At 42.1% G+C, this 24,390-nt stretch overlaps 1 protein-coding gene across 2 annotated transcripts in view; it reads right to left on the bottom strand.

Annotated features, from left to right (window-relative positions):
- Positions 1–1,939: 1,939 nt before the first annotated feature.
- The window catches only part of GAD1 (glutamate decarboxylase 1), a gene marked incomplete at both ends in the record, with an annotated part of 39,107 nt that continues 16,656 nt past the window's right edge, over positions 1,940–24,390 (bottom strand). Inside the window, 11 exons of one of the 2 annotated variants that reach the window (XM_082630618.1) lie at positions 1,940–2,113; positions 3,681–3,770; positions 5,467–5,574; positions 7,664–7,813; positions 9,146–9,224; positions 14,204–14,268; positions 15,460–15,576; positions 16,851–16,905; positions 17,130–17,209; positions 17,286–17,401; positions 18,540–18,652. In XM_082630618.1, coding sequence (XP_082486744.1) covers positions 1,940–2,113; positions 3,681–3,770; positions 5,467–5,574; positions 7,664–7,813; positions 9,146–9,224; positions 14,204–14,268; positions 15,460–15,576; positions 16,851–16,905; positions 17,130–17,209; positions 17,286–17,401; positions 18,540–18,652 — 1,147 coding nt within the window. Of the gene's footprint in view, positions 2,114–3,680; positions 3,771–5,466; positions 5,575–7,663; positions 7,814–9,145; positions 9,225–14,203; positions 14,269–15,459; positions 15,577–16,850; positions 16,906–17,129; positions 17,210–17,285; positions 17,402–18,539; positions 18,653–20,207; positions 20,245–24,390 lie in introns of those variants that run through there. The other variant, XM_082630619.1, reaches the window with a different exon arrangement.

The raw sequence follows: 24,390 nt of genomic DNA, 5'->3' as shown, positions 1-24,390 counted from the left end.
GTTTAATACAATGGTTACTTGTACAATCAGTATGTTAATTACAAATGACTCATTTAATCCCTACAAGTGCCAAATAGGGAAGTACTTGTATTCCAAATGAGTGAGATAGTATTATCATAGCTTAATAGAGTATTGTAGAAAATGGACCCTATTTCATAATGATCCAGCACCAAAATATGTTTCCTGAGGAAGTGAACTGGGCCCACTGTACAAGCATAAACAGCAGGAAGGCACAATTCTGTGCTCTCAGATGTATTCAGATACCATAGACACCAAGTGATGGAAGATCCCCACGAGAAGGAAAATTTGTCTGCCATGCACACCTCTGCAACCCTACCTAGTGCTAGAATACTGCCTGCTACAGAGGAAGAAAACACTTGTTGAGTAACTGAATGAATGGAACTCCAAGATGCAGATAGGAAAATAAAAAACAGGAATGGCTTTTCTTTTCCCAGGTGTGAATTGCAATTTTTATTTAATTAGAATCCCAATGATTTTTAGACAAGGGGCTTGGGAACCTAAGACTGTCGGTTGAGTCGCAACTTAATAAAGGTACTGAGCATCACCTAAAGTCAGCTAGTGGAGAGTGAATGGGCTGTGGTGATCCCAGTAACTATAACTGGAAACCTCTCTTTCTGCATGAAACAGATACTAAAAGAAAATTGTGTTCAAATTCTCCATGGAGAATGTTTTTATTTGTTTATATTCTTCTTGCATACTCTAAAACGCACAGTGTGAATTTCCTTTCTTCCAAAACAGTTGTGAGCCTGGTCAGTTTATCTGACTTCAGAAGGTCTTCGGAAACATTGCCTTATGTTTGTGCTAAGCAAGTCACAGAGATTGGTCATAAGCTACTACAAAATTACAGGGGATCTAGGTATTACGCAACAGTTACTAGAAAAGCGTAGAGAACACCAGACATATAGCCAGACAGAGAGGGTAATAGAAGAGCAGATGCTATGTAAGTAACAGGATTTCCATATATACGACGTTATGTACAGTATCCGAGTTCTCTTACAGACAGTACACTTATGCTTAAATCATTATTTAAGGGCACTCTAATATAAATACAAGCCTCACTAATTTTAATCTTTTCTCTTTGGCTCACAAGTGCACGAAAATACCATAATCAGTTTTCAGAACTTACTGCATTAATATATAAATAAGATACATTACAAATGGGAAGAAAATACAAGACACCTCTTTAACATGGTAAATCTCTGAATATAAATAAGCAAATATTTCATATACCTACTGTTAAACAGTCATTGAAATCATTGCATGTGTTCTTCCACTCCGCCCCAAGGTCAGACAACAGAAACATCCACAATCTATACAAATTAATCTCTAAAAATACAGCAATAGTACACCTGAAACAATGACTCTGCTACTGTTTTCCCCTCACAGGATACTAATGGGAAGGACGGGACTCTTGTCAGCCAGTGATGCTTTTTCTCATCCATCATCACTTCAGGCGGCAGAAATACTGACAATGACAATGAAGTCAACTCCTGCCAACAGCATTTCCCTTGGTCCCCGACACCTGGCATTTTGAAAAACATCTTTCCTGGGGTTGTTGCGCAAGCTGGTTTGCAGCATGTTTGGCCTTCAGTAACTGCTGAAGGTAAAGTGAATTCTCTTGGAGTGGGAGACATGCTGTGATCTATTACTAAGCCACACTCACTATACAGACATATATTTATAGAGAGAGGTATATATAGCTGTACATATATACTGTGCTCCTAATGTGCAACTTTTGAAAAAGAACGTCATTTCCTGCTAACTCTAACAAGCTTAAGTAAGGTTTTAACAGTATTCTTCAAGATATTATGTTTTCCCTCAATGAAATGGCCTATGTGTTTCAGCAACATATAGAGTTTGTTCTAGAATACCAGAGGGGAAAGGGAAGTCCCAGAAACTCCTGTTCTATGGACGGCAATTACAGATCCTGGCCCAGCCTCTCTATTTCCTCAATGAGGAAGTCGATATCAGACTGGGTAGCGGCTGGGTTGGAGATGACCATCCGGAAGAAGTTGGCCTTGTCCCCCTGAGGCTGGTAGCCAACCATGGTCGTGCCAGACTCCATCATCAGGGCTTTGATTTTCGGGGCCACCTTGTGAGGGAAAACACAAAACAAAACTCAAGAGTGATATACCATGCTCTTTTTCAAAATGCAATCCATTTCTTAGTTGTAAAAAAGAGCAATTTTCTTTGTATTACTTGTACAAGTTTCTCCCTTGGCTAGTATCTAATGACTAATTTTTTAAATTGACATGTAGTTGATTTACAACATTGTGATAGTTTCAGATGGACAGCAAAGTGATTCTGTTATACACACATATGTATTTTTTCAGATTCTTTTCCATTATAGGTTATTACAGGATATTGAATGTAGTTCCCTGTGCTATATGGTGAGACCTTGTTGTTTATCTATTTTATATAAAGTAGTTTGTATCTGCTAATCCCAAACTCCTAATTTATCCCTCCCCCATCCCCTTTCCCCTTTGGTAACCATAAATTTATTTTCTATGTCTGTGAAGTCTGTTTCTGTTTTGTAAGTTCATTTATATCATTTTTTTAGATTCCACATTCACATTCCATGTGATATTTATCTTTTTCTGTTTGACTTAGTACGATAATCTCTAGGTCCATCCATGTTGCTGCAAATGGCGTTATTTCATTCTTTTTTATGGCTGAGTAATATTCCATTGTATATATGTACCACATCTTCTTTATCCATTCCTCTGTCTATGGACATTTAGGTTGTCTCCATGTCTCGGCTATTGTAAATACTGCTGCTATGAACATTGGGGTGCACATATCTTTTCAAATTAGAATTTTCTCTGGATATATGCTCAGGAGTGGGATTGCTGGATCATATAGTAACCCTATTTTTAGTTTTTTTAAGCAACCTCCATACTGTTCTCCACAGTAGCTGCACCAATTTACATTCCCACAAACAGTGTAGGAAGGTTCCCTTTTCTCCACACCCTTCCAGCATTTATTATTTGTAGGCTTTTTCATGATGGCCTCTAATGACTATTTAAGTCTACCCAATCACACATTCGTACAGAAAGTACTGTGCAACTGAATTTTGAAAGTCGGACATAGGACAATGATAATAAATTCAAAATCAAAAACAAATGAAAAATTCACATGGGCAACAACACAATTTAGGGCTTCTGTATAATCCAGGCCTAGGATACTGTCTGGCACATGGACTCTGCTCAACAAATATTTGCTGAATGGTTAGATGAATGAAATATTATATAAATTAAGTACAATACAAACAACTATAAGTAATATATAAACTAGATATAGAAACCGACAACTAGAATGAATCAGCATTAGAGCAGCCTTGAACTTAGTAAAAGATATTTTAACATAGTTTAATACGAAGGTTCCTAGGAATATGTATATCATTCAACTGCCCTGCATATGACCCCTCTAATGACGAACACCAACCTAAGGCAGGGATGCGTCCCCCAGAGGTTCCCATTGATCTGAACCACAGTGAGGGGACAATTCAGACCCAAGAAGACTATAACAAGATGTCTCCCTACCACCCCAAGCCTTTAGCTTTTATTTCTCCTCCGTTAGAAAGACACATCAGAGTGAGGATCTTCTGACTAGCCAGAGAAATTGCAGAGGGTTAGATGAGACAAGGAGTGATTTCATACCTTGTGTAGTTTTTCCCGTCTCTCAGGGCTATCCAGAACGCCCCTGAGGCTTTGTGGAATATACCAGAAACAGACATTCGTGTGCTCAGGCTGTGGAGATTTTCACAGACAAGCATGCATACAAACAAAACAGAAAAATTGTGAGAACCTGAGAGAAAGCTGTCCCCAAACCCCTATGGACCCTTGGCGGAAGTCTCTCAGACAAAAAAAAAGAATTAAAAAAAGGCTTCATGTTACTTCTATACTTGGGAGAACAAAGCCTGGTTAATCCCATCATATCTGACAAGAGAACTGTTTCCCATAACCCATTTTCTAGATGACTAAAGTTACCTACCTTTCAACACTGAAATGTTAAAAAAAAATTACATTTGGGTCATTTTAAAAAAGGGTATTATCCATCTTGCCATTTTGTAGTACCTCATGTATAGAAGATGCTCAAAACGTAGTTAATTTTACCGGTATTGAATATTCTGAGTTTACTCTATCAATACTGAACTTTCTCTGAAGACTCAGGATTATCATAATGAGCATTAAAACTGGTTCTAATCTAGAGCTTCCCTGGTGGCACAGTGGTTGAGAGTCCGCCTGCCAATGCAGGGGACATGGGTTCGTGCCCCGGTCTGGGAAGATCCCACATGCCGTGGAGCGGCCGGGCCCGTGAGCAATGGCCACTGAGCCTGCACGTCCGGAGCCTGTGCTCCGCAACGGGAGACGCCACAACAGTGAGAGGCCCGCGTACCACAACAAAACAAAACAAAACTGGTTCGATTAGACTATAAGACAGGGCTTATTGAGATGCTTAGAACTGTTTAGTGTTCCTGCCCTAAAGACTCTCATGCTTTTTAAGTCCTTCTGTGTTCTTGCTATAGTTTTTCAGTTTCCTTCCTAGTTGCTGTCTGCCATCACTGTGCCTGCCTCTCATGGTCTAGAGACATTACATTTGTTTTAACCTGCTAGCAGAATGTTTAAATTAGTGTAAATTTAATGAGAGTGAGGTCCCAGAGGTGAAACGCATGAGCCCTGTATGATTGATTTGAACTGCTCAGGGCTCTCTTTTGCTCATTTGGTGACTCTCCAGTGTGTTCCTAGTAGTTTAGGTGCCTGATAAATAGACTGAATTGAATGCAGGTGGTGTTTTATTACACTGAATTATGAGTGGATGTCCTTTTGTTCAGCACTGGCTCCTATTCCAACTTTCTTTATTCAACTGCGAGCTCCAATAGGGCAGAGACAGTACCTGTTTTGGTCACTACTCTATAATCCAGCTCCTGGCCTGGGGCAAGGCACACCGCAGGCACTTAGCCAACACTGGTATGACAAGTACCTTACTGTGTGCAATGAGGATCTGAACTCAGGGCAGAGACAATTGTATCTTGCTCTCTTCATAATGAATCTATTGTAAAGTAGAACTTCATTTTAGAACCAGTCTTGGAAGACAAGGATAGACCCATCCTATGAGCTTCTTGGAACTGAGGAACACTTTATCATGGAGGTACAACACCATAATAAGACCCCAGAATTATACAGGATTCAGACCTGCCAAGGAAAGACCTCTTGCCTACGAAGGGCTGGCTGAGAACTATATATTTTTTAGAAGAGGTGAAGGGGAAAAGTCATCCCAATGCTACCGGAAGAAACATTCATGGACACAGAGGGAAGTAAATGAAGAGTGCTAGAATGAAAATTCAGAAGCAGCTCCTGGCAATGTGGGACACTACAGCTTCAGGAGCTTCCTTCAAGAGATTTTCCAGAAATGCTATACATCTAGTCCAGGATGACAACTTACCTCACCATCAAAAACCATCTCAAATTCCTCTCTGTTTTTAATCTTGGCATAGAGGTATTCTGCCAGCTCCAAGCATTTGTTGATCTGATTTTCAAAGCCCACTGTGCCCTGTTTTAAAAAAAGGAAAAGTCATGTTTGTTGGTGACAGGCTGAATTTCCCTGTGATGGCATTGAGAGGGCTATGCTGTCTTTGTCTATCGGAAATATATATAAGAGTATTCTTGGAGATGGTTAGCAAGAGCCATCTCATTAACTATGTATGGCTTTCTCATAGCTCTGCATGCGATAAAGTGTGCCTCATCTCTTTTGAAGGCACTCTAGTCTCTGGGCAGTTATTCTCAACAGGGCTTTTAGCTTCTTGCTAGTAATTCACAGCCTGAAGCCCATTTCTGGTTTGCTTTAGGATAATGCCACCCAAACTGTTGTCTATGGACTGAGGCCAGTCCACAAAATGTAACCAGTCCATGATGAGTCCAAAAATTGAGATTAAGTAATAAGAAACTTTTATGGTCAATTGACAGAGTAATTTTACGCCTACTGAATTGCATTTTTAAAACCGTTGTTCATACTTTGTATGGCTTTTTATTTCACCTTTCTAGCAATTCATTTATTGTAGTGTACAATAAATGAAATTTAATGAAGACCAATTTATTGTACTGGTCTATGAGAGGTTAAAAACACCCCAGCTGGTTCTTCACCACAGATAGTTGGAGAAATACTACTTTAGAACCCACCTTCCGCAGCAGGAAGTCCTGGCCAAACACGTCCCCCTTACTCCCAGGCAGGCTACCTTCCACGTAGCATGGTATTACCCCTTTCTAGTGAGAGGCAGGCAGGCAGATGGGGAAGCACTGGTCTCAGGATGTGCCCTGAGATGGCAGTAACTCCATCTATTGACAAACTGATTGAGCATGAGTTTCCAAAGCCAGCATGGCTGATTAGTAACGGCAGCATGGGGGGTGTTGAGTGGGTCGGTGTTAACAAGGAGAGCAGATGCATGAGGCTTGTGGGTTGCTAATGTGTCTGGGCCAAGTCCAACACTGGCAAAGCAGCAGCTGCCGCTGAGCAGTGCTCGGGCCAGTCCACTTTCTTCTTGGGAAGGAAGCCTGCACCAGGTCCCACCTCGGTAACCAATACTCTTTGAGCTGAACTTCCAGCAGACTGTTCAAGCGGTTATTGTCAGGCAAAACCAAGGCACAAATTACTGAGACAGGCCATGTGGTTATAGTTCTGAATGATAGGGCTCTTTCTCTTGTTGCAATTTATGGCTATTTATATGCTTAAAATACCTATGATTACTTTGTGGTAGAAATCAAATTCAGACTATTTCTATATTAAGACAGGATAACTTAATGAGGAAAAAAACTAATAACCCATCAAATTCTTCTTACAGAAAAAGCATTGGACTAGACATTTGGCTGGAAACCCTTTTTTGTTTTGGTATTAGGTGACCCGATCTTATATATGGAAATTTATTAAAATTACTTTAACAGTAGAAAAATAAAACGATGGTTGCAGTATAAAGCTGTGAAATAAAAATTGCCCTTACTTGATTGCATACAAATACTTTTGAAATAAATAGTCCCATGGTATTCCTCTCCCTCACCCCCACTGGGGGAAATTCCAGTAGTTTGCTTTTTTTTCTAGACATAGAAATGCATCCTGAAAGACTGATGAATGCAGACATAGCATGCCTCAGTCTAGGATTTCTTAGAATAAAGTATGCATTTTCTAGAAGAGAGTATAGAAGTACAAATAATGGGAAAGCCATTATTTAAATAGAACTTAAAACTGTCATATATATCCCATGATTTGAGGCCATATAAAGGAACTCAGGGTTCTGCACAGAATGTAGTAATTTTATCTTTATCTCTTTCTCTACATCTGCACTAAATAATTTCAGCATCCCTAAGGACTGCTGTGGAAGTCCTTATCTTGGCAAAATTTTTAGTGCTTATAAGAGAAAGTTATAAGAAAAGTCATGCTAATTCAAACTGAGGAGACTGAATGGAAGGAGAGAGAATTTGACATAAGGGATAAAGTGATTTCATTTGCAAAGAAAATACAGTTAACTCAATTATCTAGATATTGACTTCGCACATAATGAATTATCTGGGATATACCTTTGCCTCTCTTTTGCCAGCTAGCCTGTGCAAATTACATTTCTGCTCTATTTCCTGAATGCCCTCCTTCGTACCTTTGCTTTCCACATCAGCCAGAACTTGAAGATGTCCACATGGCGGCCACACTGAATGGCTTTATCCCCAGTGTCGTAGGAGACGTCATACTGCTTGTCTGGCTGGAAGAGGTACCCCGCACACATCTGGTTGCATCCTTGGAGGATACCCTGTAATGGAAACCAAGACAGTCGTGCATCTGTATTCACAGGGCAGAGGTGTGGATGGTTTTGAAACAGGGCAGGCCGGACTTAGGGTCACATACAATCTTTCTTCTAACGTCTCATGAGGCCGTGCACTTGTTCTGATGTCCTTCTCCAAAACTACCCTTGGAAAAACCTTTGCCCCTTCTCCTCTATCACTCTGATTGGAAAACGATCTTTTGCCTCAGATGCCAACAACAAGGGCCCACCCTACTGTCCCTCTAAGGAGCATCTGGAAATGTGCATGGGTGTTTTAGGTTATTTCACAGACTGGAAGTGCTATGGCATTCAGTCAGCAGGGGTTGGGGATATAAACTTCCTGTAGAGGGTGGGACAGTTTCACGCATGGAAGAATTTTCCTCCGCCAAAGCACCCCCTAAAAAAGTGTTCCAATCCTTTCCGGGAGCTCCTATGAAGTTAACAGGCGCTCTACTTAGGAGTGGAGTAAAAAGCTTGTACAGGTACTGGCCCCCACAGGTTGGTGACAGGTTTTTGAGGACGCCTCATTGTGCAACAGTTTTACTGGAGGAAAAAGGCCCTCCGGGCCAGGGTCCTATTAGATTCTTAGGAAGAGAATATACTACCTATTGTTCTAAGTGCCTTACTGGCATTTTATCAGTGCAGTGACATGGTTAAGAGCTCAAGCTTTGGAGCCAGGGTATCCAAGTCTGAAATCTGGCTGACGTTTGCTAACTTGGGCAAGTTACACAACTATCTCCATTTACAGAAGCTTTTTGGTCAACATTCCTTGTTGCCCTAAGTTGACATTTGTAGTTGTGGTTCCAAATAACTTGTTTCAGCTCTTGGGACCACAAACTCAAATAATGCCCTTGTAGTATCTATCACTGGCAGGGCCCTGGGGGCTGAACAAGGAAGAAGGACAGTTCAGAGCAAGAGCCAACAGGATATGCTGGGTTAGCCGAAGGCTCACATATGCAGGTGGGAAAGAACAGCCATGGCAGGCCCAGTGGGGCTGTCAATCTTGTGAGTTCCTCAGCCAGTACTGTAAAAAAAAACCCCATGCAGGGCTTCCCTGGTGGTGCAGTGGTTGAGAGTCCGCCTGCCGATGCAGTGGACACGGGTTCGTGCCCCGGTCCGGGAAGATCCCACATGCCGTGGAGCGGCTGAGCCCCTGAGCCACGGCCGCTGAGCCTGCGCGTCCGGAGCCTGTGCTCCGCAACGGGAGAGGCCACAGCAGTGAGAGGCCCGCGTACCGCAAAAACACAAAAACAAAAACCCATGCTTTTCTCTTTTTGTGCCTTCTAAAGGGCGTGCAGGCCACCAGCTCGAAGGGCAGACCTTTTCCTTGACCAGGATGGCGGAGCACTGCAACAGCGCGCCCATCATCTTGTGAGGATTCCAGGTGACTGAGTTGGCCCTGAAAGAAACACATGATGCTCTGAGGAGGAGGTGCAGGAGTCAGCAAGAGGCAACCGTCCTCTTGAGGAAAACATCACCCACTGCAACTCAAGTCAAGACAAGTTTTCGACACCTCGTCCCCTAAACTGACTCATCAAGTGGTAAACAAATATTTTGCAGGCAGTCTCAGAGTACTAAGTGGCAGACTGCCTCTTCTAAATAACTGCTATTAATACTACCTAACATTTACGCACAGCATTTATTATGTATCCTATTGTTCTAAGAGTGTTACAGGCATTTTATCAGTGCGGTGTCATGGTTAAGAGCTCAAGCTTTGGAGCCAGAGTACCCAAGTCTGAAACCTGGCTCTGACATTTGCTAGTTTGGGCAAGTTACATAACTCCTTTGAGCCTCAGTTTTCCTGTCCATAAAGTGGGGTGAACAGTATCTGCCTCAATGAATTGAATAAAGGATAAAATGAGTTAGTAAATATATAATGCTAATAACCACGCTTGAATACTTAATCTTACAACAATCCTATCATATAGGGACTATTATCACCCCTATTTTAGATGGAGAGACTGAGGCACAAAAGGGTTCAATACATCACCCAAAGTCACACAGCTGGGAAGCGCTGGAGCCAAGATTCAAGTTCAGGGAGTCTAACTGTCGAGCCAGTGTTCATATCCTCTCCACTAGACTGCCTCCCTCTAGGCTACAGACTCAGCTTCTTTCTGCCTTCCCATTCTTACTAATAAGTTGGACTGGTGACGCTGACCTACCTGCTTATAAGGTAGTATGAAGACTGACACATAAAAGCAAGGATCAGTTGGACAATTCTAGACTTTGGCTACTTAGCAGCATTGTTTAAATGCTAAATAAACATAACCTTGCCTGTTTAGGCTGCAATGATAGTTTAACAAGCATGGTCTCCTAGCAACCACAACACTCCGTCAGACACAATTAAATGGTTAAGGAGCACACTAGCTAGGACATTACGGAAACAACTACGTGTAATGTATGATGATTAAAGCTTGGGTAGCTCCTTTCCAATGGCCTAGCCCACAGCTGGGCTCTATGCTTTAATACCTGTGAAGGATGTTTTCCCCAGACATAGCAACTGGCTCGGAATTATACTGCCTCTGCTCTCCCTGGAGCTAAATTCCTGTTGCGAATTTTTAACCTCTTCATCTTGCTTAGATGCATAAGAGGGAAAATAATTTAGTGTATACATGACCACAGGCGTACACTGTATCTCAAGGAGAATAGGAGAGAGGGGAAGATGGTGGAAGAGTAAGACGCGGAGATCACTTTCCTCCCTACAGATACATCAAGGAGAAGAAAGAACGGCTTGATGTACTTTCCCCCATGTGCATAATAAAGAAAACCTTTATGAAAGAGACTGAAAAGTTCTAAGAAAAGTTGACTAAATGTTTATCTCATTAAAAAACATCAGTGTCGGACTTCCCTGGTGGTGCAGTGATTAAGAATCTGCCTGCCCAGAACACTCTATGACATAAATCACAGCAAGATCCTTTTTGACCCACCTCCTAGAGAAATGGAAATAAAGACAAAAATAAACACATGGGACCTAATGAAACTTAAAAGCTTTTGCACAGCAAAGGAAACCATAAACAAGACCAAAAGACAACCCTCAGAATGGGAGAAAATATTTGCAAATGAAGCAACTGACAAAGGATTAATCTCCAAAATTTATAAGCAGCTCATGCAGCTCAATAACAAAAAAACAAACAACCCAATCCAAAAATGGGCAGAAGACCTAAATAGACATTTCTCCACAGAAGATATACAGACTGCCAACAAACACATGAAAGGATGCTCAACATCTTTACTCATTAGAGAAATGCAAATCAAAACTACAATGAGATATCATCTCACACCAGTCAGAATGGCCATCATCAAAAAATCTAGAAACAATAAATGCTGGAGAGGGTGTGGAGAAAAGGGAACCCTCTTGCACTGCTGGTGGGAATGTGAATTGGTACAGCCGCTATGGAGAACGGTATGGAGGTTCCTTAAAAAACTACAAATAGAACTACCATATGACCCAGCAATCCCACTACTGGGCATATACCCTGAGAAAACCATAATTCAAAAAGAGACATGTACCAAAATGTTCATAGCAGCCCTATTTACAATAGCCCGGAGATGGAAACAACCTAAGTGTCCATCATCGAATGAATGGGTAAAGAAGATGTGGCACATATATACAATGGAATATTACTCAGCCATAAAAAGAAATGAAATTGAGCTATTTGTAATGAGGTGGATAGACCTAGAGTCTGTCATACAGAGTGAAGTAAGTCAGAAAGAGAAAGACAAATACTGTATGCTAACACATATATATGGAATTTAAGAAAAAAAAATGTCATGAAGAACATAGGGGTAAGACAGGAATAAAGACACAGACCTACTAGAGAATGGACTTGAGGATATGGGGAGGGGGAAGGGTAAGCTGGGACAAAGTGAAAGAGCGGCATGGACATATATACACTACCAAATGTAAGGTAGATAGCTAGTGGGAAGGAGCCGCGTAGCACAGGGAGATCAGCTCGGTGCTTTGTGACCGCCTGGAGGGGTGAGATAGGGAGGGTGGGAGGGAGACGCCAAAGGGAGGGGATATGGGAACATATGTATATGTATAACTGATTAAATTTGTTATAAAGCAAAAATAAAAAAAATAATAAAAAAAAAAGAATCTGCCTGCCAATGCAGGGGACACGAGTTCAATCCCTGGTCCAGGAAGATCCCACATGCTGCAGAGCAACTAAGCCTGTGTGCCACAACTACTGAGTTGCGCTCTAGAGCCCGTGAGCCACAACTACTGAAGCCTGCGCGCCTAGAGCCTGTGCTCCACAGCAAGAGAAGCCACTGCGATGAGAAGCCCGTGCATGGCAACCAAGACCCAGCACAGCCAAAAATAAATAAATTTATTTAAAAAAAAACAGTGTCAAGCCTTATTTAGAAGGTAGTGAATTTAATCCATTTTCTCATTGCTATCATTCACCAAATCATTAAACAATTACACATAGGGACTTCCCTGGTGGAGCAGTGGTTAAGAATCTGCCTGCCGATGCGGGGGACACGGGTTCGAGCCCTGGTCTGGGAAGATCCCACATGCCGCAGAGCAACTAAGCCCATGCACCACAAATACTGAGTCTGTGGTCTAGAGCCTGTGAGCCACAACTACTGAGCCTGCGTGCCACAGCTACTGAAGCCCACGTGCTTAGAGCCCGTGCTCTGCAACAAGAGAAGCCACTGCAGTGAGAAGCCTGCACACCGCAACGAAGATCCAACGCAGACCAAAATAAATAAATAAATAAATAAGTTTAAAAAAATCAGTTATACATAGATCTCACAAAATGTCTTAAATGTTTTTTGAATGTCCTAAAGGTCTGAAGTAAATGATTCTTTGGTGCTACAGGTGGAAAGTAATAAGACATGACGTGGATTCAATTTCCTTCAGAAGACATATGTACTTTAAAATGTTAGAAAAGAAAAAGTCTAGTGCAAAATGTTTCAAGTTTTCCTTGACTCAAAGATGGAAAATGGAAATTGCCTGAGAAATCTAAAGTACAGCTGGACTGGCTTATCTACATTTAAGATCTTGTCCTCCAAGTTAAGGGTCATATAACTATGATTAAATGAGTCAGTCTCACTCGCTTCGATACTGGCCTTTCAAAACTGAAATGCGGGGGCCTCCCTGGTGGCGCAAGTGGTTGAGAGTCCGCCTGCCGATGCAGGGGATACGGGTTCGTGCCCCGGTCTGGGAGGATCCCATATGCCGCGGAGCGGCTGGGCCCGTGAGCCATGGCCGCTGGGCCTGCGCGTCCGGAGCCTGTGCTCCGCAACGGGGGAGGCCACAACAGTGAGAGGCCCGCATACCGCAAAAAGGAAAAAAAAAAAAAAAAAAAAAAAAAAAACTGAAATGCGGGCTTCCCTGGCGGCGCAGTGGTTGAGAGTCCACCTGCTGATGCAGAGGACACGGGTTCGTGCCCTGGTCTGGGAAGATCCCACATGCTGCGGAGCGGCTGGGCCCATGAGCCATGGCCGCTGAGCCTGCGCATCCGGAGCCTGTGCTCCGCAATGGGAGAGGCCACAACAGTGAGAGGCCCGCGTACCGCAAAAAAAAAACAAAAAACAAACAAACAAAAAAACCCCTGAAATGCAAGGGAAGAGGCACAGGAGAGGTAACAAACACTGAAGCCACTGAGCGCTTTCCCTGACGCCTGCTCCCCGTCCACTTCTCCACCCTTGGTCTGCTCTTACTGCTCTCACTTTGCTCCAGCCACAATGGTCTCGGTGACAGTCCTTCCTCCAACTTGCCAAGAACAGTCCTACCTCAGGGTCTTTGCATTTGCCCTTCCCACCGCCTGGAACACTCTTCCTTGTATTCATGCTTCCTCTCTCCCTTTATCCCAGTATCTGCAGAAACGCCTCCTCCTCAGAAAGGCCTCCAACTACCCTGTCTAAAATAGCATGGCTTGGCAGATGAAATATCTCTGTTTATGAGACAAGTTAGGTAAGCTGAGTGTCTTACCCTTTTCCCAGCTTAATGGGAAACATCAGCTTAGTGAGAAAAAAGAATGAAATAAATCAGCGCCCCTTTCTGTGCCGTTGACAAACTCCCATTTAGCCTCCAAATCCCCACACTGGTTAAGTCTCTCTTCTCTCCTACCCCGGCACCTTGCGATCACATCTATTGTTGAGCATATCACATGGTGTGGTAACTATCTGCATACTTGTCTTTTTCTCTTTCCAAATCGTGAATTGAGGCGAGAACTCATTTGACTGGGAAATCCATCACCTTTGATTTCCCAGTGCCTGACATACAATAAGTGCTCAATAAGTGCCTACTGAACAAAAGTGAGCTTAGAGTGAATAAGACGTTGGGAGTCAGGGCAGGGACATTAGGGACTCAGCGGCACAGCGTCTTGCGTGGCCTGAATGGAGGGAGGCCCCGTGCTCAGCCCTTACCTTTCTATGCCGCTGAGTTTATGGCGGTGCTTCTGAGACATGAGCAGCCCGCCACCCCAGGCAGCCTGTGAGGACAGAGAAAAAGAGAGGGAGAGGGAGGTGGCGCTGAGGAGTCCATGCCCGGTCACTTCACATCTCTAGCGAAACATGAGCGAGAATGTAAACAGCGAAAAGCGTAAGCTTCTCTGACAAATGGAACCCACTCTGATCGTTCCACCAGGGGTAGTTGTGCTTATTCATCGTTTATCACTTCCTCAAAAGTTCCTCCTGGTTAACGTCAGAGTCGCAGTGCAAGTGATACAGGTAAATAGGGGCTGAGCATGTGGTGCTGAGACCCAAGGCCCAAAGTGCTCTGGAAAGCCAGGGACACTTGAGGAGACGAGGGGCGGAGCTCCGGGAGCAACACAAAGGACTAGGGACTGCCGTCTGATTCTGCCCAGAGCAGAATTCTAAGGGCTCCTGAAAAAAACTCACAAGGCAGCAGCCCTGGTAGGCTTGGAGGTCCCACAACCACTCCTGCAATAGCAAGACATTTTTATGCATCCCCTGATGCATCGTGATCGAGTATCTTGGGACACCATGTGACACAAGAACAGCCTTTGTTATCATTTGTCCAATAGCAGGGCAGATCACCCCACTGTCTAGTTGTGAGAAGTTAAACCCATATGAGAATGGAGAGAGGAAAAGGAAAAACACACCCAGTCACACGTGTGAAAATGTACCTCTTATGTTCCTAGGAAAATTTGGAACTAAATATCTTAATTGATAACACCTTCCATATACTGCCTTATTTTTCCTACATGTACCAGATATCCACTTCTTTCTTTCTTCTTTTCTTCCTTTCTCCTTCCTTTTTTTTTTGGAAGAAAAGTGTCATAGATGGCTGGACTGAAGGCAGATAGCTGAGTGCCCAGATTCAGACTCATGGCCACTTTCTATACGTTGTATCTTACATCTTTTCCCTCTGAAATCAGTTGTCCTTCACTCTTAGACATTTGTTCAGACAAAAGCTTTCCGGGAAAGTGACAGAGATGAAATTCTAGGATGAATCACAGATGACAGCAATTGGCCAGTAAGGACTGGGTGAGCCCCAGAGGACGGACAGGTGTGTGGTGTGCACCTGTCATGAATGGCCTGTTAGGGGCCAGAGAAATGTAGTGGGGAGAGAGGCAATGGGAGAAGCTGGAGACAAATTATAAAGCAGAGCTGCTTCCACCCCCCGACGGGACCAGGCCACTCTGAGTTACAGCACTTACATCGACATGCAGCCAGAGGTTGTATTTCTCACATATATCTGCAATCTCCTGTATGGGATCAAAAGCGCCATAAACAGTCGTGCCGGCAGTTGCATTGACATACAGAGGAATGTATCCCTATAAGGTAAGAGGGACAAGCTGATTAGTCTTTCTAACCTTCCTCCTTTCCACATGAAGGAGAAGAATTACTGTAGCATTTATTTCCAGCAGAGATCAGCTAAGCTGGTGTGTTATCAGATACTATATCTGGGACTATTCTCTGTTAGCTCATTCACTCATTCCTTCATTTATTCAACAAATATTTTTGATGACTTTCATGTGCCAGGCCCTGTTGTGGATGCTGGGAATACAGCAGTGAGCACAAAAGACGAATATTTCTGTCCTTGTGGAGTTTGCATTCTCCTGGGGAGTGACTGACAGTCAACAAAATTAAATAAGCAAAATAAATAGCATGTTTAGTAGTGATAAGTTCTATGGCAAACAATAAAGCAGGAAAGAGTAATAAGTGGAGTGATGGGCAGGTATCTGAGTGTCATCTGGACATTCTACATTTTAGAAGCTGTGCTGTTCTAAGTGTATTGAGGTAATAATAATACTGAAGCATTGTTTGGTTATTGAAAACAGGTCTATACACCGTTTCCCTAAGAGTAGATACAGTAAAATTTTGGTGTGAACAAGAAATAAATGAGAAAGTGAAGTAATAGAGCTCAGACAGGGTTGGGGAAGTCTATGAGTTCTAGGAGCACCCCCTCTGCCCCTTGCTCAGTCCTAGCGACATTTCTATCTGTCTCCTCTGCTGAGACCCGGCAAACAACCATAGTTAGAGAAGGAGGTACAAGAATGTAACCAAAACAACGAGTTGGTAAATGGCCTGACAGCTACTTGGCAGTGCCTCGTGCATATATCTGTTCTATGCGATTTTTCTGTTTAAGAGAATTTACTGAGGCTGGATTCACCAAGTATCATGGGCCAACTGCCAGGGCATGCAAGCAATTTGCTAAATAGAATCCTAACCTTAAATGATACTTGTTAAAATGAGATTATACCTAACAAGTAGCAAGTAAAAACCTCAATTAGGCTGCATCTTCATGAGACGCAGATAGTGGATTTATTGAAGTACATCGAACTAGTCATTTGGCACAGTGAAGACAGAACAAGTGATTTAATGACTGAATTTTCCACTTTTCAAAAAAAATTGATATTGTGTAGACACAGCTTTAAAGCCATGTCATCACACAAGTTGAAAATAAGCAAACATCTGAGAAAAGAATTTTAGAAACACAATAAAATTATCTCTTATATTATCAAACACTTTTATTGTCTAGGGCAGAAAGAAGGTATTTTAAAAAATCTATATTCACCAGAGTTTAGATGCACCATAGCGTACCTACCTTTTGCTTGGCTTCAAGAATTTTTGCCTCTAAATCAGCTGGAATTATCTTCCCCCTGTAATTATTGTAAAAGGAGAGAAATTAAAAGGAACAATCAGTGAGATTGCACATGGAAAAAAACTTCAACAGCAGCAAAAAGTAATTTAATCAGATATTTTCAACAGACCATTAGCAGCTTGGCACACTGTACTGAGTCAGTCCTTAAGCACAATAAAACAAATTTAACAGATGAGCACATTTAATACATCAAGAACCTAATATTCACTCTCCCTTGCCTACCTTTCATTGCACTTTATCAAAATCACATTGTCAGTTCCAAAGCCAAGTGCAGCCCCAGCTTTCTTTATGGAATAGTGACTCTGCAACAGAGGCTGGAGGTTAGATGTTAGGCCCTTGGAAAACACCACAATCCATGAGCAAGAGCACCCAACTCACGTGTTCTGAGGTGAAGAGGACCAGCTTGGGTACGGCCGCCATGCCCTTTGTCTTAACTTCCGGGAAGTACTTGTAGCGAGCCGCCATGATGCTGTACATGTTGGATATGGCTCCCCCTATCGGCAAGCAGACACATTGGGAGCTGTTGGGACTCCCTCATTACTGTTTCTAACAACAAAGGCTGACGTGGCGTCTCAAGAGACAGGGGAGGTCAGAAAGGGGAAGGACAATATCGTGATAGGTTTTGCTGGCTTCCCTATTGCCAGGGCTTCCCTCTGGCCCCTTTGCCCTGGAAATACAAATAATCACACCTATTACCAAAGCCATTTAGGCAATTTGGCTGGAGGTGATTCACGTACTCTGATGCCTGTCCCACCTCGAAGCCTAGACAGGAATATAAGGAGTGGCAGAAGCAGCGGCTGCAAAGAGGTCGGTGAGTTACAACCCTCCTGCTTCCATTTTCTGCTCAATCTATTTACTGAACAAAGATGTATCTTTTCTCTGAGTCAGAAAGACAGAGAAAGAGAGAGCAATAGAGCCTATGGAAGGAAACAGTGACATTGCCTGGATACTCTCCTCAAAGAACAGCCCAACTGAGCTATTGAGTCATTTAGAAGAACTCCAAGTGTATTAAAATAAAACCAAACTCGTGTTTACTTAAATCAAGATGCAAGGAGAACTGAGGTAACCAGGTATGTCTGGCCAACACAAACAAGTCATGTTTGCATCAGTTACCTGACAAACAGGCAAATTCATGGACTGATTCAATTGCCTGAACAATTGCAATTTTTTTTCTCTTCCCTTTGTACACAATCACACTGTCTCTGACACCACTCCAAACTCCCTCCTTTCTACAAGATTATCTGTCCTTGTTTTAAAGATTCTTATTGTATCTATATTGAACTAGAGATTTAAAGTAGATACACTATTTTGGCCAAAATTGATCTGTCCACTGATAATCTTGATTCTCTGCTCCCCAGCTTAATCAAACTGCTATTGACAGACCAGAGTTGTTTAGCATGATTTAGACACAGCCTTTGTCACTGAGTACAGGTTTAGGCACAGCCTTTGTTGGTTAGTACACATAGAATGTAGCACTCTTGCTAGCCTTCACTCTGACAAAGGTAAGAGGCAGGACTATTGAAAAAATTGTTATTCTTCTAAAAACTCACTTTGTGTTTAGTGTTCTCATGGATCCCAAGGATCCATACTGCAAACCTTGAGGAGAGCCGGGGAAAGAGAACAGAAACCTACCAGGAGAAAATATCCCATCACCATCTTTACTTGACCATCCAACTATCTCTCTCATCTTCTTAAGTGTTATTTGCTCCATGAGGACAAACACTGGTGCAATTTCATATGTAAACCTGGAAAGGTGGCGAGAAAAAGAATGAAAATAAAGAAGTCAAACCACTTATTTGGGGAACACAGATAACTGGTTTAGTATTTGTACTTGGGTTCGAATAAAAGATGTTTAAAACCACTAAAACAATTAATTTCCTGGAAATGCACTGTCATCAATCATAAAATGTTAGAAACCATCCTGGGTTACCAAGAGAGGTGGTGGAAGTACCTGCTCTGTGATTCTTCACCAACAAAACAGACTTTCATCTCAACGGAATGTCTTAGGTGTGGTCCACCCAGAGAAATAGAAAGAAAGAAAATGACTTTTCTGGGTCCCTTTCACCTCTAAGATTATAGGATGATGCAAATGCTAATTGAAAAAATGTATTCTAAATTCTATGTAAATGGTTTGCAACATTTTACAAAAAACTGATTGCCAACTTCACACTTGTAGAATTTATAAAACCAAGAGCCAAAGTCTATTTAAAAAATTTTTTTGGCCAAGGTAGGTGGCTTGCAGGATCTTAGTTCCCCGACCAGGGATTGAACCCGCGCCCTCAGCAGTGAAAGCACGGAGTCCTAACCACTGGACCATCAGGGAATTCCCAAAAAGTCTATCTTTTAAAAACAATGTAAATACCTGAAAGCTAACCATGAAGATAATTGGAAGTATTGACCTAGGTTTTAAAGATCTCAATATAATTATCTACATGGTTTTTCTACTGATAATCCCTAAGGACAGCAATGCTTCTATAATTCTCTGAAGTCGGTATCTGTCAAGAATAATTATAAGTGATGATTTTCTAATTACCAGTCACAAAAAAACAAGAAGAATGTCAACTGGCATATACAGCTAACTGTGGGCATCAAGATATTCTGGTAGGTTAGCTTGTCTTCTAAGTAACTGACTTAAAAGTAGCAAGCCATGCTCTTCTCAAAGCCATTCAAAACACAGTCTGGTGACTAATCATTGAAACAAAATCATGGTACCAAGGCAAAGGGCTTAAGAGAAATCAAAGAAGGTCCATCTACAGAAAATTAAACCAGAAAACAAAAAGGTATTTACTGACTGTGAGACTCTTTATCTTTCTTCTTTTTGCTTGGCCTTCTTAAGCATTAGAGTTTGTGGGCTCGGCTCAGACAATGCTCGCCGAAGGGAGATTCCTAGATTGACTCAGCCAAGTGATATGGGGAGACTTCATCCCTGGTTAGGGTGTTTAGGCTGAATGCCAATGCTGAGAATTAATGGGAATTTTTTCTGGCTTCATGATTTAGAAAAGCTATTTGCAAGGATGAAACAACAATTGTTGTACAAAGACCCAGGTGAAGGTACTAAATTTTAATCATGGAGAAAAATTAAGTAATCAAATTAATCACATGGTGGTAAAAGAGGACAAAAAGATCCTGAAGGATCCTCAGGGTATATCTTCTGGTAGAAGAATTTTGTTTGCAAAAAGAATATGTCCATTTTCCTTGGGAGACACCTTGAATTTGGGAGGAAGACCCTTGGAAATCATGTGTTCAGTTACCATCACCTCTGGAGGTCACAATCATGCTTTGGTTCTGCTCTGAGCCCCATCACCGTAGCAACCAACACTCCCTCATGTCTGATGGCCTGATAAAGGAAGAAGAAGAGAAGGATTCCTGGTTTAGCCTGTGCTGCTGAGTGTACCAAGGGGCAAACTCATGATGTGGTTCTAACCATTCTTGAACAAATGCGTTATCAACGGTGCCACTGATTGTTGGAAATGTTGGAATGGCAAAAATGTTTGCATGGTGAAGAGGTACTGGTGGCAGTGTGTGTGTTTAAGTCTCACAGTACCAAATGAGAAGGCTCTCTAGGGTAAGGCAAGGAACCAATGGAATCATACACCATAATATCAGAACCGTATCAAGGATTGGATGAAAGCTGGACCAGAGTCAAGTTGGTGCAGGAACCACATGGGGAAGGGAGAAAGGATGGGGTTGAAGGCCAGAGGGTTGGTCCACTTCAGGATTTGAATCAACTTAGGGCCCAGGTTTGCATGAATTAGTCTTCTTACCGGGAACATGGCTATTACTCTCAGGATCAGGAGGAAGAGTCTAGAGAGTTTGATCATGAGATTATCTGATCTCATCTATCTCAGCTTCCTTACTTATGCCAGGTTCCCGATTCTGAAACCTTTCTTTCAGTTCTGTTCAACAAATATTTAATGAATGACTATTTTCTTCCAAGTGGCTTTTTACATACTGAGGAGACAAAGATGTCATAAGACAATTCCCAACCTTGAGGAGGAAGCTTACTAGGATGAATCCAGCATCTTGGCCTTAGCTGCATCCTATTTGACAGTCCCTGCCTGGGTCTGAAGGACCAGTTACCCCACAGCTAACACCAAGCTTATTCCGATTCGTGACCTTAGTCCTGACATCCTCTCCTGGAAGCTGGTAGATTGCCCCACGGCTGTTGATCCTCAGCCAGGACTGTCACGTGGGCTAACGTGGTGCCCCCATTCCTGACACTTCCTCTGAACTTGCCTTCTCATCCTGGGCCGTGCTTACAACTGGGAGTCTGCCTGCATCCAAAGTCTTAGAGAAGACCTTGAAGTTCACCCTAGAGCAGTGGTTGTTAACTTAATTGAGATAACGGACACTTTTGGGACTCCTAGGAAAGCTATGGTCCCTCTCTCCAGGAAGACAATGAGGATATGGACATCATTTTGTATACACTTGTAGGAGAGTCTCCTCTTGCAACTGGGACTCCAGGTTTGGTACCCCTTCCGTAAATGACAGATGAAAGTGGATAAAGGCAAGAGATGAAAGGTCAAATATGGATTCAGAAGCAGCTAGTTTGATGCTGAAGTCATAGCACAAGATGACATTTCAGAATCGGAGGATAAGAAACTAAACCAGCTAAAAGCTCTAGGTTGAAGCATAAGAACATGGGATTGAAAGTAAGGGTTTAAAAACAGTATGACTGTGACATTCAGGGAGTGACACTAAAGGAGAGTTTTTATATTCTGAGTAGGGTAGTGAGTCAGCCCTGTTTTAGTAGTTCAACTCACCTTCCCAGTGGGATTAATGGAGGCAAACTGATTGTTAAGCTGATTTTCTCTGACGGCAGAATCTGCTGGTTGCTAACCAGTATCAAAATTTCCCTTCCTTCATTCAATTTTATTTGGAGTTGCAGTTCATCCAGATCAAAGACTGTATTTTCTAGCCTCCCTAGGTATGGCCATTGGATTAAGTTCTAGCTAAAGAGATGCTATGAGAAATGTCTTGTGGAGCTTCTGAGAAGGTTTCTTAGAAGTAAAGAGTGTGTTTCCCTTTTGCTCTTCCTCCTTCCCTCTTTTCTTTCTTTCCTTCCTTCCTCCTTCCTCCCTCTGCCTGCACTCCTTCCTGAGATCTGGAACACATAAATGATGGCTGGAACTCCAGCAGCTAGCTTGCACCATGAAGTAACATTGAAGATGAGAGCCACATGCCTCAGTATGAACCAGGAAGGCACAAGGATCCTGCATCCCTGGTGACTGCCAAACCAGGAACTTCTTTAATGAGAGGAAGAAATAATTTTCTATGTTGATTCTCTAACTTGACACTCCTCTTAGATTTTATCCTCCTTATGGATGTGGTGGGTGGCCCATCTTTACCTTAAAAGATAACACACCTGAGGGGGAACTTAGTGAGCCCCTTTAGTGTCCAGAGATGATGAGAGACAGAAACAAAAGAGCTGGGAAGTTGAAGGGAGGGGTTGCAAATGGCAACAGTGACCTATGGGCTGGCTGACTTTCCTGGGTGTGTGCATTGTACGTTGTATACACTGGGCACTTAAGACTGGTGTCTTTTTTAGTCTTCAGAACCACTATGTAAGGTGGATACAATTATTCTTCATTTTTCTGAAGAAGAAACTGGGGCTCAGAGAAATTCAGTGAGTTGTTTCAAGATCTCACATGTAGGATGTTTCCAAGCTGGAATTCCATGTCCTTTACATCACAGCTGCTTTTCTATGGCAAATGAGAACTACTTGCTGCAGGCTCCTCTGTAACAACCTGCCTACTAGTATAAAATGACTGATAATTCCCACAGAAAATTTCTCCTGTGTAATTTCTATGAAAATAAAGTGCTAGATACTTGAAATCATAACCTCATAACAAAGGGCTGTGATAGATCTTGCCACTAGGATTATGTATTATCATCAGGTGCTTGAGGGCAGGCTGTTGTTTACACCTGCTCGGTGCCTGTGTTTTGGAAGAAAAGAGCTGTACATGCCATGGCCAACTACACATTGGTGACGTTTTCTTTGGATCTTCACTGAGTCCTAGCTTGGAAGAATGTATCTCAAAGCTGAATGCACAGGCGGGTGTGAAAGCATGGGCATAAATGTTCCTTCTATTCTAACCATCAGATACCTTACACTTTGCTACTTGGATTAAGATATTGGATAGTTCTTTTAGGGAGAGTATACTGAGGAATGTAGTTATTATTCTCTATTACCAGTGCCATCCAACTCAATGAAGTACAGGTCAAAATACTGAGCGTATCACTAATTAAATCCTACTCTGCCAAAAAAGATCCTTTTGCCATTCTTTCCCAGGCTTATTTTGAACACTGTTCCCAGCTGGAGAAGGACTTGTCACAAGGGAGCAAATTTCTGCATAAGCTCCTGACAGCGCCGCCACATTTCCTGATCTTCCAGGGGAACTGGCTTAGAACAATTTCTAGATAATAGTTATTACTTCTTCAGACAATGCCTTGTCTCTAGAACTGACAGAAACTATTTCAGTATTTTAAATAACCTTTGTTATCGATCTGTTGGAATCGGATCATATTTTATAAATATCCACTGTTCAGTACAGCTGCAATTACTATGTGCCATTTAGTTGGACTGGCCTTGACCTCAGATGGTTGGACAATATTTTAGTGTTTCATGGCTGAGCTGAGGTAAGGGAAGAGTAAGGGATTTTCATTTTATGAACACATACAAAAAAAAAAAAAGGAGAATTTGTGAGATTTCCCTGGTTAAAGAAAAGTCTTTTAGGAGAATATGTGGTCATAAATGGTTCAACGGGGTGAATTCCTTTTATTTACCTTGAGACTGAGCTATACATATTAGGAAATCACAGCTGAGTGGCCTACAGAATACACACTTAAAGACACTGGGTGAACTGGGTGCCTATATTAATAAGGGTACTTGGGCCTTAATGGGTATGTACCTTTTACTCTATTTTTCTCATTTATTTTCTAAATAGTTGTTTTTTTTTAAAGCTGTACTTTCTAATTAAAATCATTCCTTAGTGTGAGATGTTTCAGTTAAACATTACTGTCTTTTTTCAAATTATAATTAATATATTATGATGTCTGTGCTTGCTGATATATTTTTATCTCACAAACCATAAACATAAAGACTGCAAAGGGGAGTTTTTTTGTTGAGGAGATCATACAGGTGATTGTATCTTTGACCTGAATTCCTCCCAGCCCTTCAGAGCCTCAGTGATCCAACATGAACATTCTGTGAAGTTAACCTTGACTTGCAAGTAGGGAGCAGGAAAACCATTTGACTTTTCAATCAATTTAATCTTTTATGCCTTTTAGCACTAATGGTTTCATTTGTCACATTTGCTTTTTAAATGTTGTTGTTGTTTCAAATTAGCAAACAAAGCAGGAGGCCTTAATTAATAGAAACTTTTCTGAATGTAGTTAAGTATTTTGAGTCACAGCATTAAACAGCTTTGGAACACACACAAATCAATATATAAGTTTAAAATGCCCTTTCAGGTTCTGTGGC

Source organism: Mesoplodon mirus (genome assembly GCF_964341445.2).
Source record: "Mesoplodon mirus genome assembly, chromosome: 8".
Taxonomy (NCBI): Eukaryota; Metazoa; Chordata; class Mammalia; order Artiodactyla; family Ziphiidae; genus Mesoplodon; species Mesoplodon mirus.
Note: the sequence above shows the minus strand (reverse complement) of the source record. Positions and strands in the feature narration are given on the sequence as shown.